This window comes from Ceratotherium simum, chromosome 6, assembly GCF_057802395.1.
Source record: "Ceratotherium simum simum isolate JZ-2026a chromosome 6, ASM5780239v1, whole genome shotgun sequence".
NCBI lineage: Eukaryota > Metazoa > Chordata > Mammalia > Perissodactyla > Rhinocerotidae > Ceratotherium > Ceratotherium simum.
The window spans coordinates 76947102-76964312 of NC_141905.1; the positions used below are offsets into that span (position 1 = coordinate 76947102).

Genomic DNA, 17211 nt, shown 5'->3' on the forward strand with positions numbered 1-17211 from the left:
TGGAAGTGTAGCCCACTGACCAGCTGTCGTTGTAAAAGCTGGGTGGGTGGGTGTGTGTTTTCAATAAATTGTTGTGAAAGAAAACCCATCAATCAGTGGATATTTGCTATTGAAATGCCTGACAGTGGTTCTACGCGCACTGGCTAGTTTAGTCTTTTTTTTTTTTTTTTGTGAGGAAGATCAGCCCTGAGCTAACATCTGCCAATCCTCCTCTTTTTGCTGAGGAAGACTGGCCCTGAGCTAACATCTATGGCCAATGCTCCTCCTTTTTTTCCCTTTTTCTCCCCAAAGCCCCAGTAGATAGTTGTATGTCATAGTTGCACATCCTTCTAGTTGCTGTATGTGGGACGCCGCCTCAGCATGGCCGGACAAGCGGTGCGTCGGTGTGCGCCTGGGATCCGAACCCAGGCCGCCAGTAGCGGAGCACGTGCACTTAACCACTAAGCCACGGGGCAGGCCCCCTGGCTAGTTTATTCTTAATGGTGTCTGAAACAAGCCTGATCCTGCTTAAACTCAGTAACCTGTCTGCAGAGCTGAGAAATCACTTATATTTTTCCATTTCTTTCTTATACTTTTATGTATCATCTAACAATGAGATGTTTGTTTTAACAATAAGATTAATTATTTATTAAAAAAATAAATAAAGCAGAATTGAAACAAAATCACCAAAGTGTGTCCCTGCTGTACCACTAACACAGGCTACATGGCCTGGGATATGCCCCACACCCTCTCTGGATCTCAGTAACCTAAACTGTTAAATTCAGGGATTGGACCCCTCAGCAGCCCTTCTGAGGGTCTTGGACTCTACACGTGTTTCAGAGTCTCTCACCCACTGGAACAGCGTGTTTTATTTTGCAACGTGACCAGCCAGTGGGAAACCCTCAATCTTCTCCAAGTCACAGCTGGCACAGCTATAGCCAGAGTTCTGTAACTTGGGCAGTTCTTGGGCTGTCCCAGAGTGACAGGCTGCAATCAAGTACAGAGCCCAGCCTTGTCATTATGTGCAAAGCTGTGTTTGCCTCTTTTAGGGTCTCTTCCATCAGCTGCAGGGATCAGGCAGTTGGCCTGCTCACTGAATCTGGTTGGCAGTTGAAAAAGGGCCTAATGAGCTACTGTTCTCTGAGCAGGTATGCTGACCATGGGGAAAGGGTGATGAATATTCTTTGATGAGTATTAAGTGAACTCAAGACCAAATCACCCTTAATGAAAGGATTCACTAAGACACATCTGAACTACTTTGACAGTAAGCATGAGAAATTGAAATTGACAAATACATTCTTACTGTGATCTTTTCTCTCTTAATCCAGGCAGGCTGATTTCTATTCAGGCTTTAGTTGCAGTCCCAGAGTGTCATTACCTCTTGATTAGCATAATGAGCACCTGAGTCGTAATGTCCTGACAAATAGCTCATGCAGTCGTGTATTTAGGAGGGCATTCATTCAAGCCGCCAAAGCATCCCCCATCCTTCCATTCAAGTGGAAAATGACCAGTAGCAAAGGAAGAAAGATGGCAATAAATGTTGGCAGGCAGGCGGGCGGGAGGGAAGGAAGAAAGGGAGAAGGGAGGAAGGAAGGAATTACATCTAATAGAATTGCGGACCTCATTTGGTCAGCATCCACAGAGGGCATGAGTTTGCTTGGGAGACCCACCATGGGCTTGGGCTTTGACTCAAAGCTAGTCTTTTTGTGCAACGTGTGCCAGGAGACCAGCTGTCTGGGCATCAAAGGGTACTGGCAAACACAAAGCAACAAGGACGGAGAGACCGCAGTTCAGGACAACCCATCGCCATGTTGGGGAGCACACGCTTCTGGAGAGGTAGCACAGTTTAGTGGGGAAGGAATACAGGTTTTGGAATACAAAGCTGATCCTCAACTTTGCCACTGCTTACAAGCCACGTGATCTGGGGCAAGCTGCCTAGGCTCTCTGTGATTCAGTTTCCTGACCTATAAAATCTAGAGTAGGTAGATTGCAAACGGCCACAAACACTTGGTAGCTCTTTCCATCAGGAAGTGGGGGGTAATCATAGTTCCTACCTCACAGAGTTACTATCTATCTGTAAAGTTCTAGGCTATTTGGCATGTAGTCAACTTTCAATAAAATGCAGCAATAGTTATTACTATTATTGTTGTTATTTGTCATTATTAGTAGGTCAACTGTGTGGTGAAGAACAGAAAACGGCTCTGGAACCAAATAGACCTAGATTCAAATCCCAGAGCCATTCACTGATTTTGGGTAAATGACATCTCTGAGCTTCAGTTTCTTCCCCTGTGAAACTGGGATAGCAATGTCAGCCTTGCGGGACTGTCATGGGTATTGGAGATGTGTGTGCTTGGCACAGAGCAGGCATCTCATGAAAGGACATGACTGCCATCACTCATGCTGCCTTTAAATACCAAGGGTGGCAGGACCAAGCTCCCACTGTGTGCACCAGCCCAGGCCCACTAGGTGCCCCGTGGGACCTGGAGAGAGTGTGGATGTGCTGAGGCCTCTGTGGGGCTCTCTTCACCATGGTAGAGCTCTCATCTCTCGTCAGAAGTTGGACAGAGCAAATGCTCAAAGGGGACTGTACCCTACACATACAAGGCACCTGAGAAGCCTCCTCCTCGATCTAAACTAATTCACTACCAGAATTCTGGTTCAACAAATAGGGATGTATCTCCTAGCAAGATTTGTTTTTTTGTCTTGTTTTTGTGGGGTTTTTGGTGAGGAAGATTGGCCCTGAGCTAAGATCTGTGCCAATCTCCCTCCATTTTGTATGTGGGATGCCACCACAGCATGGTTTGATGAGTGGTGTGTCGGTCCGCCCCTGGAATCTGAACCAGTGAGCCCCAGGCCACAGAAGTGCAGTGTGCAGACTTAACCACTACGACACCAGGCCAGCCCCAAGATTTGTGTTTTTAACATGTCCACTATATCAATACTTTTTTTGAATTGGTTCCCAAACCCCATGTCTCAAATACACGATTCCATACCAAGAGGCCTTATCTAGAAAGTCTCAGGTGGGGACTGGAACCCTGTATTTTTAGAAAGGTGTGCATATGATTCTGAGAAGTGCTGTGGGTGCCTGAAGGCAGAGGCAAAGGAAGGAGTGAATCCCCCACCGGGCCTTCTAAACCTTGGGCAGCACGGTGTGTTGGGTGGGCCTGACCTGTGGCCAGGAGAGCTGGATCTGAACCCCGGTCCCCCCACCGCAAGCGTTGTGACTGGGTAAGTCAGTTCCATTGCCCCCTCCAAAAACGAGGATAACACCTGCCCTCCTTACCTCCTGGCATTGTATTGAAGATCAGATATAATCACTCATTCAACAACCATGTTTATGAGGTACCAGTCCCCACACTAGGCTCTGGGGACACACTGGTGAATAAAGCACATGTGGCCTCTGCCCCCATGGAGCTCACATCTGTAAAGAAGGACAAAGAAATGTGTCACTACAAATGTGATGAGTGCTATGTAGAGAACAAAGGAGGAGCTAAACTAAGGAATAAGAGGCCAGATCTACTTTAAATGAGGCAGTCAAAGAGGGCTTCTTGGAGGAGGTGACATTTAAGCTGACCCCCTGAAGGAAGAGACATATCCAGTAGGGAAAAGAGCTAGGGAGAAGCAATCCAGGCAGAAGGCACTGGAATAGTAAAAGGGATGTTATTATAAATGGTATTCCAGAAGCGCCAGGCCAAATTCAGGACTATTTGAGCTCTCCATGGTTCCTAAGAGGAGGAGGCCATGGATAACTTTAAAGTGGTGTGATGGGTTGAATCGTGTCCACCCTAAATTCACATGTTGAAGTTCTAACCTTCAAGTCTTAGTCCGTTTGGGTTGCTAGAACAAAATACTTCAGACTGGATAGCTTATAAACAACAGAAATTTATTTCTCACTGTTCCGGAGGCTGGGAAGTCCAAGATCAGGGTGTCAGCATGGTCGCATCCTGGTGAGGGCCCTCTTCCAGGTTGCAGACTTCTCATTGTAGCCTCATGTGGTGGAAGGGGGGCTAGGCAGTTCCTGAGGTCTCTTTTATAAGGGCACAAATCCCATCATGAGAGCTCCACCCTCATGACCTAATCACCTTCCAAAGGCCCCACCTCCTAATACTATGACCTTGGGAATTAGGATTTCAACATAGGAATTTTGTGGGGGACACAAACATTCAGACCATAGCACCCCAGAACCTCAGAAAGTGATCTTATTTGGCGATGGAGTCTTTACCGAGGTAATCAGGTTAAAATGAAGTTATTAGAGTGGGCTCTAATTGAATATAATTGGTGTCCTCATAAAAGGGGGAAATTTGGACACACACAGGAGAAAGCCATGTGAAGAGGAGGGCAGAGATCGGGGTGATGCATCTACGAGCCAAGAAACACCACAGATTGCCAATAAACCATCAGAGCCAGAGGAGAGACATAGAACAGTCTCCCTTGTGGTCCTCAGAAGGAACCAACTCTACCGATACCTTGATCTCAGACTTCCAGCCTCTAGAACTGCGAGACAACACATTTCTGTTGTTTAAGCCACTCAGTTTGTGGCACCATGTTTTGACAGCCCTAGCAAACTCATACAGGTGGGATTCTGGAATACACTCGCCCTCCTGTGGCCTGCTCCTTTGGGGACTTGGCCACAGGATCCTGGGCCTGCTGAGGTTTGGCGTGACCCAGCATGACTATGACTTTGAAAGCTTATTCCCCCAGGATTCCAAGTTCTGACGCTCTAAACTGCAAGGAGCACACAGCAGACACTCTAACCTCTGGCCCTCGGGGGAGGGTGACTAGACGTGCAGTGGCAAATGCCAACAGCTGCCCAAGGTCCCCAACTATGGGGCAGATCAGGAAACCCATGCTGGTGAAACTACCTTAAAACGGCCAAGGCTCTGCATTTGGGAGTTTGAGACGAAGTAGGCGACTCCGACTCCCTCCCTCACATCCATCCGGTAGTTTCACCGCAAGCATCTTTGCAAAAGCATTTTCACGCCTAACTAATTGGCCATACAGTAATTTTGCTGTAAAAGGTAAAATAACTGGCTGACAACTTGGTTGTTTTGTTTTATTTTGTTTTGTAGTTTCATTTCTCCATTGACGAAGTTCTCACAGCTCCTCCCACTTTTATATGCTATAAATCTATAATGATCTATACAGCGACGAGTAGTCATCTGAATTAACATGATAAACACAAGTCTTAGGGCAGTCCAGACAGTGAAAGCTTTCACGTCAAGTACCTTCATATTATTTTTCATCCATATTCATGGTCTTCAAGTCTCCAAGCTTTATGAATATCCTCTGAGCACTTGTTAAAAAGAAAGTAACTTCAACTTTCCGGTGGTGTTCTGCGGAGGTGTAGCTGATGACTCGTAAAGTGTGAATCAGCAGGATGGCGGAGTCATCAGCGAGCAGTAATAACTCAGTCCCAGAGGCCCCAGGAGTTTGTCACTTTCCAGACCCAACAAATGTATATGTTCCATTTCATTTCTTCCTTGAATATGAAACAAGACCTGAAGAAGATGCTGCCCCTGGACTTGGGGTAGTCACCGTGGGCTGGATAACCCCGTGGCCATTGTGAACCTCCTCTTATAGAAGCTGTAAATGGGTTTCTTTCCCAGCCTCCCTTACAGATAGGGGTATGTTACCCAATGCTGGCTGAGACATAAAGGGAATTATGCCGGAGGCTCACGGGAAGGCCTCTGCTTTCTTCATGGAGGGAGAACTGCTGGTGCTTCTGCTTCCCTCTCCTTCTTGCTTGGTTGTGGAAGAGTATCTGAATTGTTGGCAACCATTTTGAAGACATGAGGCGACAGCATGGGAATAAAGGTGAATCAGTCAAGTATGGATGGAGGGAAAAGACAAAAAGGGCCTGAGTCCTCAATGATGTCATTGAGCTACTGGACCAACCCAGAAACTACCCAGCTCCAGGTTCTTTTAAGTCAGATAATAAAGGCCCTTAGGATTTATGCCTTGTGGTTGATTGGATATTCTGCTCCTTTCCACAGAAAGCATTCCCGATAGGTACAGGTATCTAGCACCTCTGGCACAGATCCCTTTCCTGCCTAATGTAAATATGGTACATAGGAAAAGTTTAACCAGATAAGACAGTTAGATATCTGATGCTAATTTCTCTCAAAGGCCTCTTCCCACCTGTCTCTTCCTCATTCTCACTTTAACTGCCCTAGTCCTGATCCTTATTCTCCCTCTCCCAGGTGATGGCAATGATTCTCCAACTCATCTCCCTGCTTCCTGTCTCTCCTCACCCCACAATTTCCCTGTTGCCAGAGTTATGTCTGAGAGTACATTCCTTTATCTCCCACTCATTCTAAACTTTCAATGGCTCCCTACTGCCTCCCAAAAAGGCCCAGACTCCTTAGGTTGAAATCCAAGTTAGGCTATTACATGGATATGGATGCAGGCTTTGGAATGCAGATGCCAGCCCCACCACCTACCAGCTGGGGCACCTTGACAAATTACTTGACTTCCCTAAATGTCTGTTTTCCTAGCTGCAAAGCAAGAATGATGAGAATGCCCACCTCCTAATGTATTGAGAAATAAAGGATGTAACAGAAGAGACTTAGCACAGTGCCTAGCACATGGTAAGAATTCAACAAATTTAATTTGTGTTATTAATCTCCCTGGATCTAGCTTCAGCCAGCCCGCCTTTCAGTTCTCTCAACAGCAGAGCCAACACTCTTCCCAGTGGGCATCACCCTTTCCTCCCTCGGCACCTTTGCTAACGCTCTTCCCTGCCCGTGACATGCTCTCTGGTCATTACCCTCCGCATTGCTTACAATCCCAGGCACCTTTCAAAGTCTGGCTCAAATGCCACCTCATCCATGAAAGCTTCTTTGATCACCAAGGCCATATGTGGACAGCTCCTCTGCTGAATTCACATGGCACTCATTTATGTATCACTTTTGTGACGCTTAGACATGTCTGGGGAGTATTCTGGTTTCTTGTGAACATGCTTTTTCCCTGGCTCCCCATCTGTGGAGACACCTGGGGCTGGCTCTGTCCCTCCCCTCAGGTGGTCTTCTCTAAATGTCTCTGTCCTTCGGAGCTTCAGCAATCCCTCCCTCCCCTCATGTCCCGGACTCAGGGATGGTAACAGCTCCTCTGCTCTGCTAGCAACTGGCTACCGCCCTTCCCTACCCCTCACCCTCACCTTTGTAAACAGGCCCTTCGTCAATAAACCCTCCTCGACAGTGACAGGACCCTGGTTGAAGCACTCACATGTGGTCAAATCAGGTGAAGCACCTTACTCCCCATGGGTTTTTGACATTTGTGGATTCATGGCCACAAAAGGGACGCCACCCCACCTCCCAACTCCTGGAAAATCCCACCCTGGGTGTCAGTGTGTCCTTATAAACACCAGCCACAATCAGGTGCTGCGCAGCATCTGGAATCAGCCAAGGAGAGGGCGCCCCACCCCACCCAGATGGCATCACCCAGAAGGCTCCACAGAGGACCTCCACCTCTCTGGGTCCAAGGGGCAGCATCTTAGCATCTGTGATTACCATGAACTCAAACTGCTCTGCAATTCCTGCAGGGCTCTGGGAGCCCATCTAAGCCCTGGAATTGTCTCTTCAACCAATGCCACCCGCTGGCTGAAAGATGACTAAATAGTGGTACATCCAGACCATGGACTCCTCTTCAGTCAGCCAGCCTAGAATGAGATCCATTCCTATGTCCCAACATGGAAGCCTGACCTTGATAAGTTTAAGGGGAGGGGAAGTAAATTACAGAACAGTATGTACAGTTTAATCTCATTTTTGTAAAATATAGACTATGCATATATGTTTGTGCATGCTCCTGGTAGAGTCTGGAAAGAAAAAGAACAAACTGTTAGTAATTCCCCCAGGAGAGAAGGGTGGACATTTTTCACCTATTTTTAAAGAAAAAGATTTGTTGATTTTATAATTTTTAAAAAAAAATCTAAATCCTGGGGGTCCTTTATTCAGCAGGAGGCCTAATTTTAGATCAACAATTGCCTGGAGCAGTGGGCCAACAGGTGGTTTTTGCTTTTCTTCTGGGCTACTTTTGTTGCACCAGCTGACACCACCTCTTCAAAAAAATGAAGTGTGCGCTGGCCAGGTCGCAGGGACCTCGGCTCCGCACACGCGTGGGCCGAGCGGGGGCGCTGTGGGGTCTGCACACCCTGGAGAAGCTGCGCGAACTCGCTGCTCCAGGTGAGCGGCTGGGAGAGGCCGCGCGGGTCCGACCCCTCTGGGCCTGAGAATAGGCTTCCTTCCCTCTTTGACCCCACCACCACCACCACCCAGTGCCGACCATTTCCACACGGAGTCGGAAGGATGCGGATTCCTGAAGTCCCCATCTTATACGCAAAATAAGTGGTTTCGTGTTGCTTCTCCTGTAGAGATAATGCGCAGGAAATAGGCAAATGGCTGAGGTGACGCAATGATGCCGCAAGCGGGACAGGGAGCGGGACACTCTCGGAGCAGCCTCCCCTCCCCGCCCCCCGCCACAGCCACCCAGCCGCCCTCGAGGCTGCCGGATGCCGCCTGCTGGCCGCGCGGGCAAGGGCTCGACCATCCGGGAGCTCCGGACTTCCTCCTTGGAAGTCAGACAGGGATCAAGGGACGCCTAAGGAACTCAGTGCGGATCACGTAGAATAAGGCGACAGAAACTGCCACGGAGAGAAGCCCCACTGGCCGTCCCTAGAGTAAGGTTCCTCTGTGCCAGGGATGGATCGACAGCTCTCCGGGGCAGGAGAAGCTCCCCGCCGACTGTCTGCGTCCATCCGCTCCAACCCAACCCGCTCCACCTGACTCCTAACCCAGGATCTCTCGGAGAAGCAGGGTGCCCCTCACCCGGCCAGCCAGACCAGGCACAGGGCAGTGCCGGGGTGCATAGACCCCCTGCACTGCAGTGCCCCCACCCATCATTCTCCCACTCCCGGCAGGGCGCGCCGCGGTGCCCAAGGGCTGGGGCCAGTGAAAAAGCAAGGCGGGGTGGAGGCCGAGACACAGGGCATGGTCCCTGTCTTCCCTGGGGTTCGGGGAGTAGAAGAGTAAGGGAGAGAGGCAGAGGATGGAGACCGAAGGGAAGACGCGGAGTTTGGCAAGAACTAGAGCATCGTGGGTGGCACAGATGCGGGTGGCGCCAAGGGCAGAGCAGTTGCAGGACACTGAAAGAGCGTTGAGGATGAGACTCACGCCCAGTCTCTGAAACAGGTGAACGACGCGCAACGAGTGGGAGTAGGGGGCAGCAGAGGTCGCAGGCCGCCGGAACTGGCAGCAGAAGGCGCGGGGACCGGTGCGCCCGCGCTCCGCCGAGGGGCGCATGGTAGCGGAGCCCGGCTGCGCTCAGAAAGGGGCTAGGAGGACCGCGAGACTTCGCCACAGGCGACAGGGCGGTGCCCTTGGTGTCGGTCTGAGGCTCTTAGCCACAACCAAATCAGCGACAGAGGTGTGCGGCCCCTCCAGCGCCGCCAGCGCGCGGCTCAGCTGCGGGACAGCCACTGACCCATACAGAGGCCCACTGCGAGGACAGTAAGCGCAAACACAGACGCTGCGCGGTCGCGGGCTGCTGGAGGACCGCAAGGTAGCAAAGGAGAGCGCCGCGCACCCAGCGCAGCGACTCGAAGGCGTAGGCCAAGGCCAGCGGCACGCAGGTGGGCGCAGGAGCCGGTCGTAGAAGGCCAGAAGTTGGTCACATTGTGCAGGAGCCCCGTGCTGCTGCTGCTGGGGATGAAAAGGGTGACTCCCTCTGAGACACTGAGCGCACAGCCCACGAGGAGCAGCTGCTTGCTGCACCCCAGGAACTGCGGCCCCGCAGACAGCCCGCCAGTGTGTGCGAGATGCCCTTTGCCCTTCGGCGGGGAGAACGGCCCAGCCGCCCGGCCGTGGACACGCAGCCAGTCCCCGGGTGCCGGCTCAACCTTGCGGGGGTGGGAGGCACTGGCAGCGGCTCTCTATGCGCTGGCGCAGCGCTCAGGACCACCAGGACCCCCGGCTCCCGGCGCGGCTCTCCTCCCGGCTGACGATGCTCCTCCGCTCCGAGTCTGAACGCCTCCTTTGCGGCACACCAAACGTGCCAGACCGCAGGTCCCTGGGTGCCCCGGATGGAGCTAGGTCGGGCGGAAGGACATGCGTTCCAGCCAGGTCATTTGGCTTTAGCTCAGCTGCACGTCAAGATTGCTTGTCATTCGTCTCACTCTAAACCTTTAGAAGACGTCCGTGTCCCAGTAGGAAATACATGAAGCTCGCTAACTCCGTAATCATGTCATAGAAAGAAAACGGGGTTTGCTGGAGGAGACTGGGGTAAGAAGGAAATAGGAATGAATTTGTCTGTCCTAAAGAGCAGTCATCGCCATCGAAGGGACTTACAAGCACTCCAGTTTTCCACCTGCGGCTGCCCTCTGTCTTCTTTGTAATAAAGAGGAGGTCAGTGGGCCCCCAGCATTTGTTCTGCAGTGGGCAGCAGCCTCAGAAGGACTGGCTCCACACGGGAACCTGCTTGTGGCACACCGGGCGTGGCCAGGCCTCCTGATCTGACCGCCCTGGGCATGTTACGCTGCAGCGCTGGACCTCCAACCCAGGTGACGGGGCCAGCCTCTTAGGATGAAGACCCAAGAGCGATTGTGGTGTTCCGGGCCAGGGGGAGAAGCCTACGCCTGACTCCTAACCCGGAGCTCAAGCCTGGAGTTTTTATTTAATTTTTCCAGCTCAGAGGACTTTTTCCCTTACTTGGCAATAACTAAGTGTGTGTGGTGGGGGAGAAGAATGTAGCTTTCCATTCATCCTTAGATGTCATTCCAGAAGAAGGAGATGAGTTCTGGGGCCAGGGGGATGTAGTCATCGGCAAGTCAAGAAGAGGATTTTGTGAGAGCTGAGGGAGGGAGGCAGGGAATGCTGACAAGAGGAGCCTCTTTTCCTGTGCTTTTTCTGGCTCAGGTTTCCTTGCTCCAGCCCCGAACATCAAGATGAAACACATTTGACCTTTCATCATCAGGCCCCTCTTGAGAGCTCTCTGTGAGATTTATTGTGTTAGGGCCCTGCAGAGATACTGTGCAAACTCCTGTTATCCACCTCTGCCTGGAGCTTGTCTGTGAAACGTGAATTGTGGGAGCTCCAAGACCCCCCAGTGCGCAGGAAGTCCTGCGAGCAGCAGCCCTCAGCTTGTTTGGCACAGCCCACCCTCTGCAAAGTAATTAGCCAGGGTTTCTCTCCAGCATGAATCTCCTTAGGAAGACTCACCAAAAGATGGGTGCTGGAATCCCACCACCTCCCCTTCACTGGAGTAGAGGGAACTCCAGATCAGATCAGAGGTATTTTATAGATAATACAGAAAAGTAGCAGAAAAAGTCAAAATAGAGAAAAAGTGGGAAATGAAGAAGAATTGACTTGGAAAGTAGAAAAGAACAATTCAAAACCTGTTAGAAGTGTTCACACTCAATTTTCAAAATGAGGCTTTCTACTTCCAAAGACTGATTGGGAAGGTACAGTCTTTTAACAAATCAAGATGGCAACCCTCATCCATCCAAATAAATATTTTACATTCCCAACATCTGTAGACTACCTTATCTCACTTTGCAAAATAAGTGGCTCCCTGGAAAGGTGTACGTACTCCATTTTTAAGTCTTATTTTAGATGTACTAGAAAATCCTGTTGATGATTCTGTCATGAACATTTTGGAACCTAGATGTTCAAATTTTGTTTATAGACCCATGTGCTGGATGTTTTTGAAATTCCCAAGTTCTATGAGGATGTGGATAATTAAATGCTAACATTTAAATAATGATCCAGATTCATGATGATATAAAAATTAAGCATGAATTCTCTACTCTCCGTTTGATGGACCTGTGGATTTAGGGACATGCAATCTTGGAGAGCACAGAGGTTGGTGCCATGTGCTGAAATGCTGTCATTGTAGAGCTTGGGGTTGGGGGGTCACAGAAGATCCCAAATGAAAAGTCCATTCTTGGAATTAGCTGGAATGGACACATCTAGATTGAGTAGCGTTTTCCTTGGCATGGTTCATCCATGCTTTGACCCTGACCATCCTGAGGTTGTGTAGTCACACTGCGTGTATAACTGGCGTGGTTTATTAATCCCAGGACCGGGTGACTGTACTACTGATTTAATATTTATTGAGCACCCACAATGCGTCAAACACAGTACAAGCCCCAGCCTGAAGAGCTTCACACAATGAGTCAGCCACACATGCGTCTTACACATATAACAAAGATGTCCGTGCATGAAGGGAAATCAATCGAGGACCTACCTTGGGGAACAAAGGTGCTCCTGACCTCTCGTCTGTGGGGGAGGGACCCTGGGTTCACTCCCAGATCTAGCCACACTCTTGCCTGGGTCCCCTTGATGTCAGTTTCATGCCTTGCACTTGCAAGACTACTAGATATTCAGGAATGCAAGCCACAGGACAGAGGTGGCTAACTAGCCTACCTGAGAAAATAAACCTGGAACTTAGCACCCCCTGCAGAAGAGCAGGCTGAAAACCCCCAAGAACAAAAATTCAGAAAGGTTACATCAATTGGAATAGTTACCTTAGCATCTCTCACAGCTGCTAATTCCAGGTAACTGTTGCTAACACATATTGAAGCACTCCCCAGCCGAGTTAGTGAGATAAATCTATTGATTGGCTGCGGAACGTGAGACTTGGTGACGATGCTTACAGAACCTCCTGTCAGCCTTGGAAAGGGCTGCTGCCAAGTGCCAGACTGGCTCAGTTCCCAGCTTTCCGGCCTGTATGGCTTCTTGCAGGAAGAGGACTGGATGCTTGGTATTAACTAAAGTGAATTGTAGTAAATAAAATGTTATACCTCAACCCTATGTGGATTTCTCTAGGACTCACTTCTGAAAGATTTTTTTTAAATCAGTTTGTTTTATAGTCAAACTTGTCCCAGATAGATTTCAGATAGGGTCAGAATTAGTTAGTTGCTGTTCCGTTGCCAATTTGCATAATTTGTAAAGATGTTTATAAACACAGCGTAATTCTCTGACCTCTTTAGTCTCTCCATAAAGTCTATGTAAATGTTAACAAATTTCAACTGAAGTTGTAGGTATGATAAAAACAGATGGCAGCTTTTCTAGTAATTTAATGGGAACACTTTCTTCTCACAGTTGATATATATTTAAATCAAGCTAATCAGGAAACACTTCATTTTTTTTAATACGCTAGCAACCAGGATTTGGAATAACTCATGGTGTATAACTTTCTAACGCAGCTGATCTAAAGTTGAATGGTGATTTTTTTTTAAAAAAATGATTAGACTCACACAATGGGCCTTACACATAGGAGACGTGTAAGGAAACGGTTGAATGAACATCCACATATTCTGATTATAAGGATTTGCCTCTATGTGATTCGTCAGGTATTGTCTGAAGGCTAAACGAGTGTTCCCCAAGTGTAGCATGTAACATGTCAGACTTCAACTCCAAATTCTTGATGCCTTTGGCAGGTACAATGAAAGCTTCATTCAGATATTTCTGAGATTCATTAGAAAGAGGATAATTCTTAAGGCATTTAACCTTGGATGCATATTAAAATCACCTGAAGTGCTTTGAAAAATGCTGATGCCCAGGCCTCATCTCGAATCAATTGGATTCTCTGGGGATAAGGCCTAGGCACTAATGTGTTTTGAAAGCTCGCCAGGTAATTCTAGGAGCAGCCAGGACTGAGAACCAGTGCCTTAAACCTTCTAACAAAGAATCTACAATTAATCAGGTCCCTTATTAACCCACTCTTTTCCCCTTCCCCTCCTCTCCCTACACATACGCATCAAAAGAATGCTCTGAGGGTGCTCGCTTCGGCAGCACGTATACTAAAATTGGAACGATACAGAGAAGATTAGCATGGCCCCGAGCAAGGATGACACACAAATCCGTGAAGTGTTCCATATTTAAAAAAAAAGAGAGAGAGAGAATGCTCTGAGGAACCGTGAAATGTCTGGCCTTGCGCCTCCCAAGTGATGGAGCTGCTGGAAACACAGGAGCCAGTCCTGGGATGCCTGGGAAATGAGCTCATATGGGGAAGGGGGTGATATAACGCAGTGGGTGGACTACGTTGTCGGAGCACCGGCTCCTTGTTCTCCACATGCATAGATGAAGCTGAAAGTTAGTTTTAGTGCCATTGCCAGAGGTAACTTGCATCTCCCGAGCTAACCTGGCTTTTCCTTTCTCCAGCCTTTTCTTGCCCTCCCCCAAGCTGCAAAAAGTCTAGTCACGTAATTACTAAAGACTCATATTGCTAACTAGCCCAACCACAAATACCTACCCTTCCATCGTGGTTGCTGACACTGAAGTAATAGGATTTAATCCTTGTTATCCCCAAATCATTCCCTCTTTCCCTTCCTTTCAGAGCACACTTTACTGAGTGAATGAGTTCATTTTGGAGAATAAGAGAAGGGAAGAGGTGGGGAAACTGATTCTGCTGTTTAGTGAGCTGGGGCAGTACTAGGATCTTACAGATGGTAGCTGAGTGGCTGCAGGCACTAGTTCATGCCATATGTGCCACAGGGGCTGATCTGACAGATGAATATTGTGCATCATTTCCCAAGACTCCTGCCCTCACTGCCCTGGTCGCTGTTCCAAAATCATCACTGAAACCCTCGTCCCAGGGCACTTGTTCTCACTTACAAAACTCTCGGGAGTTTAAGGTGAGGATTATCAGCCTGTATAGTGGCCCAACAGTGTTCACCTGTTCTCTTAACACCTGTTGTCTTAATTCCTTAAGGAATTAAGTGTTTAATCTATGCATCCCATGGGCGGCAGTTTATTTTTCTGTCCTGGCCTTAAGTCAACTTCTCCCAGTCCTTGTATTCTGGGTTGATCATGTTCCAAGTGTGTCACCAAAGAGCAGGTGCTGAGCAGTCAGTTGACAGCTGTTGATCTGTTGCAACTGAGCAATTAGAGAATGCAAAAGAATGCTATGGCACACGGTTCACATCGAATATTCAGAAAATCAAATATTTGAGTGCCTGCCTTGTGGCAGCACTGGGTGTGCATACAGAAACAAACGCATAGACAGGATGTCTATCCTATACACAGTTATATGTCCCCTTAAGTGATTTAGACCTTTTCCTCTTTATCCTTATTTATTTATATTTTCACTGACTAATTCATCTCATCATTTTCAAATAGGAGCTGGGGAGTAATGAGGGCGGAAAACAATAGCAGGACCTTTTGAAATGTGGCTTGTGTTTTTGTACTATAAATTCAAGTGAATTTAAAATTAAAACCCTTTTGGTGTATAAAGGTCTTATTTAGGAAATGCTGAAATCCTAGATGTAGATTTGTAATACATGTTTTCCTGGAATCCTAGAAAATAATGGGTTCAAATTGACTAAGCAATATCATGTATTATAACACAGTTGAGTCCTTTTTAAAAGGAAGCCTTAAAAGCTTTACCAACCCCAACACAGTCACTTTAAATCCCACTCCCATTGTTCCTTCCTCTCACCATTGAGCAGAAGGGAAAGCAAGGAAGACAGCCACGGTTCTGAAATACTGTTCTGAACCTGGAAAAGGGGATTTTTCGGCCTTCAAGGGCACAAAGAGGAAATAATAAATCCTCTTCCCTCTCCCTGGCCTCCTCCAAGCAAAGCACAAGACTCCCACCAAAGCCCACTTAGCGTTTTACAAAGACACAAGGACAAGACAAGACAGCTGGGCAAGATGGCTGGGCTGGAGGTTTTGCCTGGTATTGGCTTAGATCTGACGCTGAGATTAAGCTCTTCAGTCCAGCCTCGGGTGGACGCCCTCGGAGACCAGTGGACGTGGAGCTCCCCAGCCAAGGCCCGGCACAGCCTGGCATCAGATGACCACGCTGACTGTCATGCTCTGGCGGTGCGGTGCAATTTTCCGGGGCCAGGTGAGCAACAGCTTGCGCAGCTCCTCGCGGAAGCTGTCGTGCAGCCAGGCGTAGATGAAAGGGTTGTAGCAGGCCGAGCTCATGGCGAGCCAGTGGCAGAGCAGCTGCACTAACCCGAAGGCATAGGGGTCGATGGCGCGCGGGTCGAGGTCCCGCAGCAGGTTGAAGATGTGCAGCGGCAGCCAGCAGACGGCGAACACCACCACGACCACCACCAGCAGGCAGAAGGTGCGGCGGCGTCGCGCGCGGTCACAATCGGCCTGGCTCTGGGTCACGCAGCCTGGCACCACGCGGTTCCGGAGCTTCACCGACACCCGGACATAAGACAGGAGGATGACCAGCAGGGGGAGTAGGTAGGTGACTAGCAGCAGCCCCCAAGCGTAGAGCTGGCGCTGGCGCTCCTGAGACCCCCAGAACTCCTCGCAGAGACGCACGCGGTGCGGCTTGAGCTCCACATGGTAGGTGTGCACGGCGGCGGGCAGCGCCAGCACTGCGGACAGCGCCCAGATGGCCAGCACGGCGTAGGCGCTGAGGCGCAGCGAGATCCGCCGGCGCAGCGGGTGCACCAGCACGACGTAGCGGTCCACAGCGATGGTGGTGAGCGTGAACACCGACACGTAGACGGTGACGGGCTGCAGGAAGAAGACCAGGTGGCACAGGCCGCCGCCGAACACCCAGCCGCGAGGCTCGAAGGCGTAGGCCAGCGTGAGCGGCACGCAGGCGGTGCACATGAGCACGTCGGACAAGGCCAGGTTGCCGATGAGGAAGTTGGTCACGTTGTGCAGCCGGCGCACGCGCGCGATCACCAGCACCAGCAGGCAGTTGCCCACCAGCCCCACGACCACCACGATGCTGTAGAGCAGCACGATCAGCCCCTTCAGCTGATGCACCAGCTGCAGGCTCTGGAATGGCGTGATGGCCTGAGCGCCCGGGCCAGCCGCCGACCCGTTACCCGCCGAGGCCTCTGCGCTCTGGTTGGCCCGAGCTGAGGCCGCCGGCTGCAGCTCTGAAAATAAGTCAGGGGACCCGGGGCCCCGAGTCGGCAGTGAGGCCATGGCCACCTGTCCAAAGAGAATCAAAGTCCATCACTTCACATTCTCCAAACGCCCGTCCTACACCAACCGCGCCCCTCACTTCAATCACCCAAATACACCCTTTGGAATAACTGGCCACAATAAACAACAACAATAAAAAGTGCTATCATCCCACCCCTGTAAAATACATCTATGAGTGGTTAGACATGCACAGGTTATTTAGACGCCTCCTACTCAATTTAGAGCCCTCGCAGTGTGCAAGACTAGGAGCACAGTCCTACCTGGTGAGTGGGGCTTGGCGGGCAGGAAAGCGCTTCCGGGAGAGAAGGACAGAATCCCGGCGGTCCCCTGCTTG

At 49.7% G+C, this 17211-nt stretch overlaps 1 protein-coding gene and 1 non-coding gene across 2 annotated transcripts; one reads left to right on the forward strand and one right to left on the reverse strand.

The window, feature by feature from the left end:
- Positions 1-13750: 13750 nt before the first annotated feature.
- Positions 13751-13856, forward strand: LOC147916905 (U6 spliceosomal RNA). Its single transcript, XR_015552604.1, has one exon. It is a non-coding gene; the product is annotated as a U6 spliceosomal RNA (small nuclear RNA).
- A 1908-nt stretch (positions 13857-15764) lies between these two features.
- PRLHR (prolactin releasing hormone receptor) lies at positions 15765-16877 on the reverse strand. Its single transcript, XM_004428121.2, has one exon. It carries the CDS (start codon positions 16875-16877, stop codon positions 15765-15767), a length of 1113 nt encoding a protein of 370 aa, XP_004428178.1.
- Positions 16878-17211: the final 334 nt, after the last annotated feature.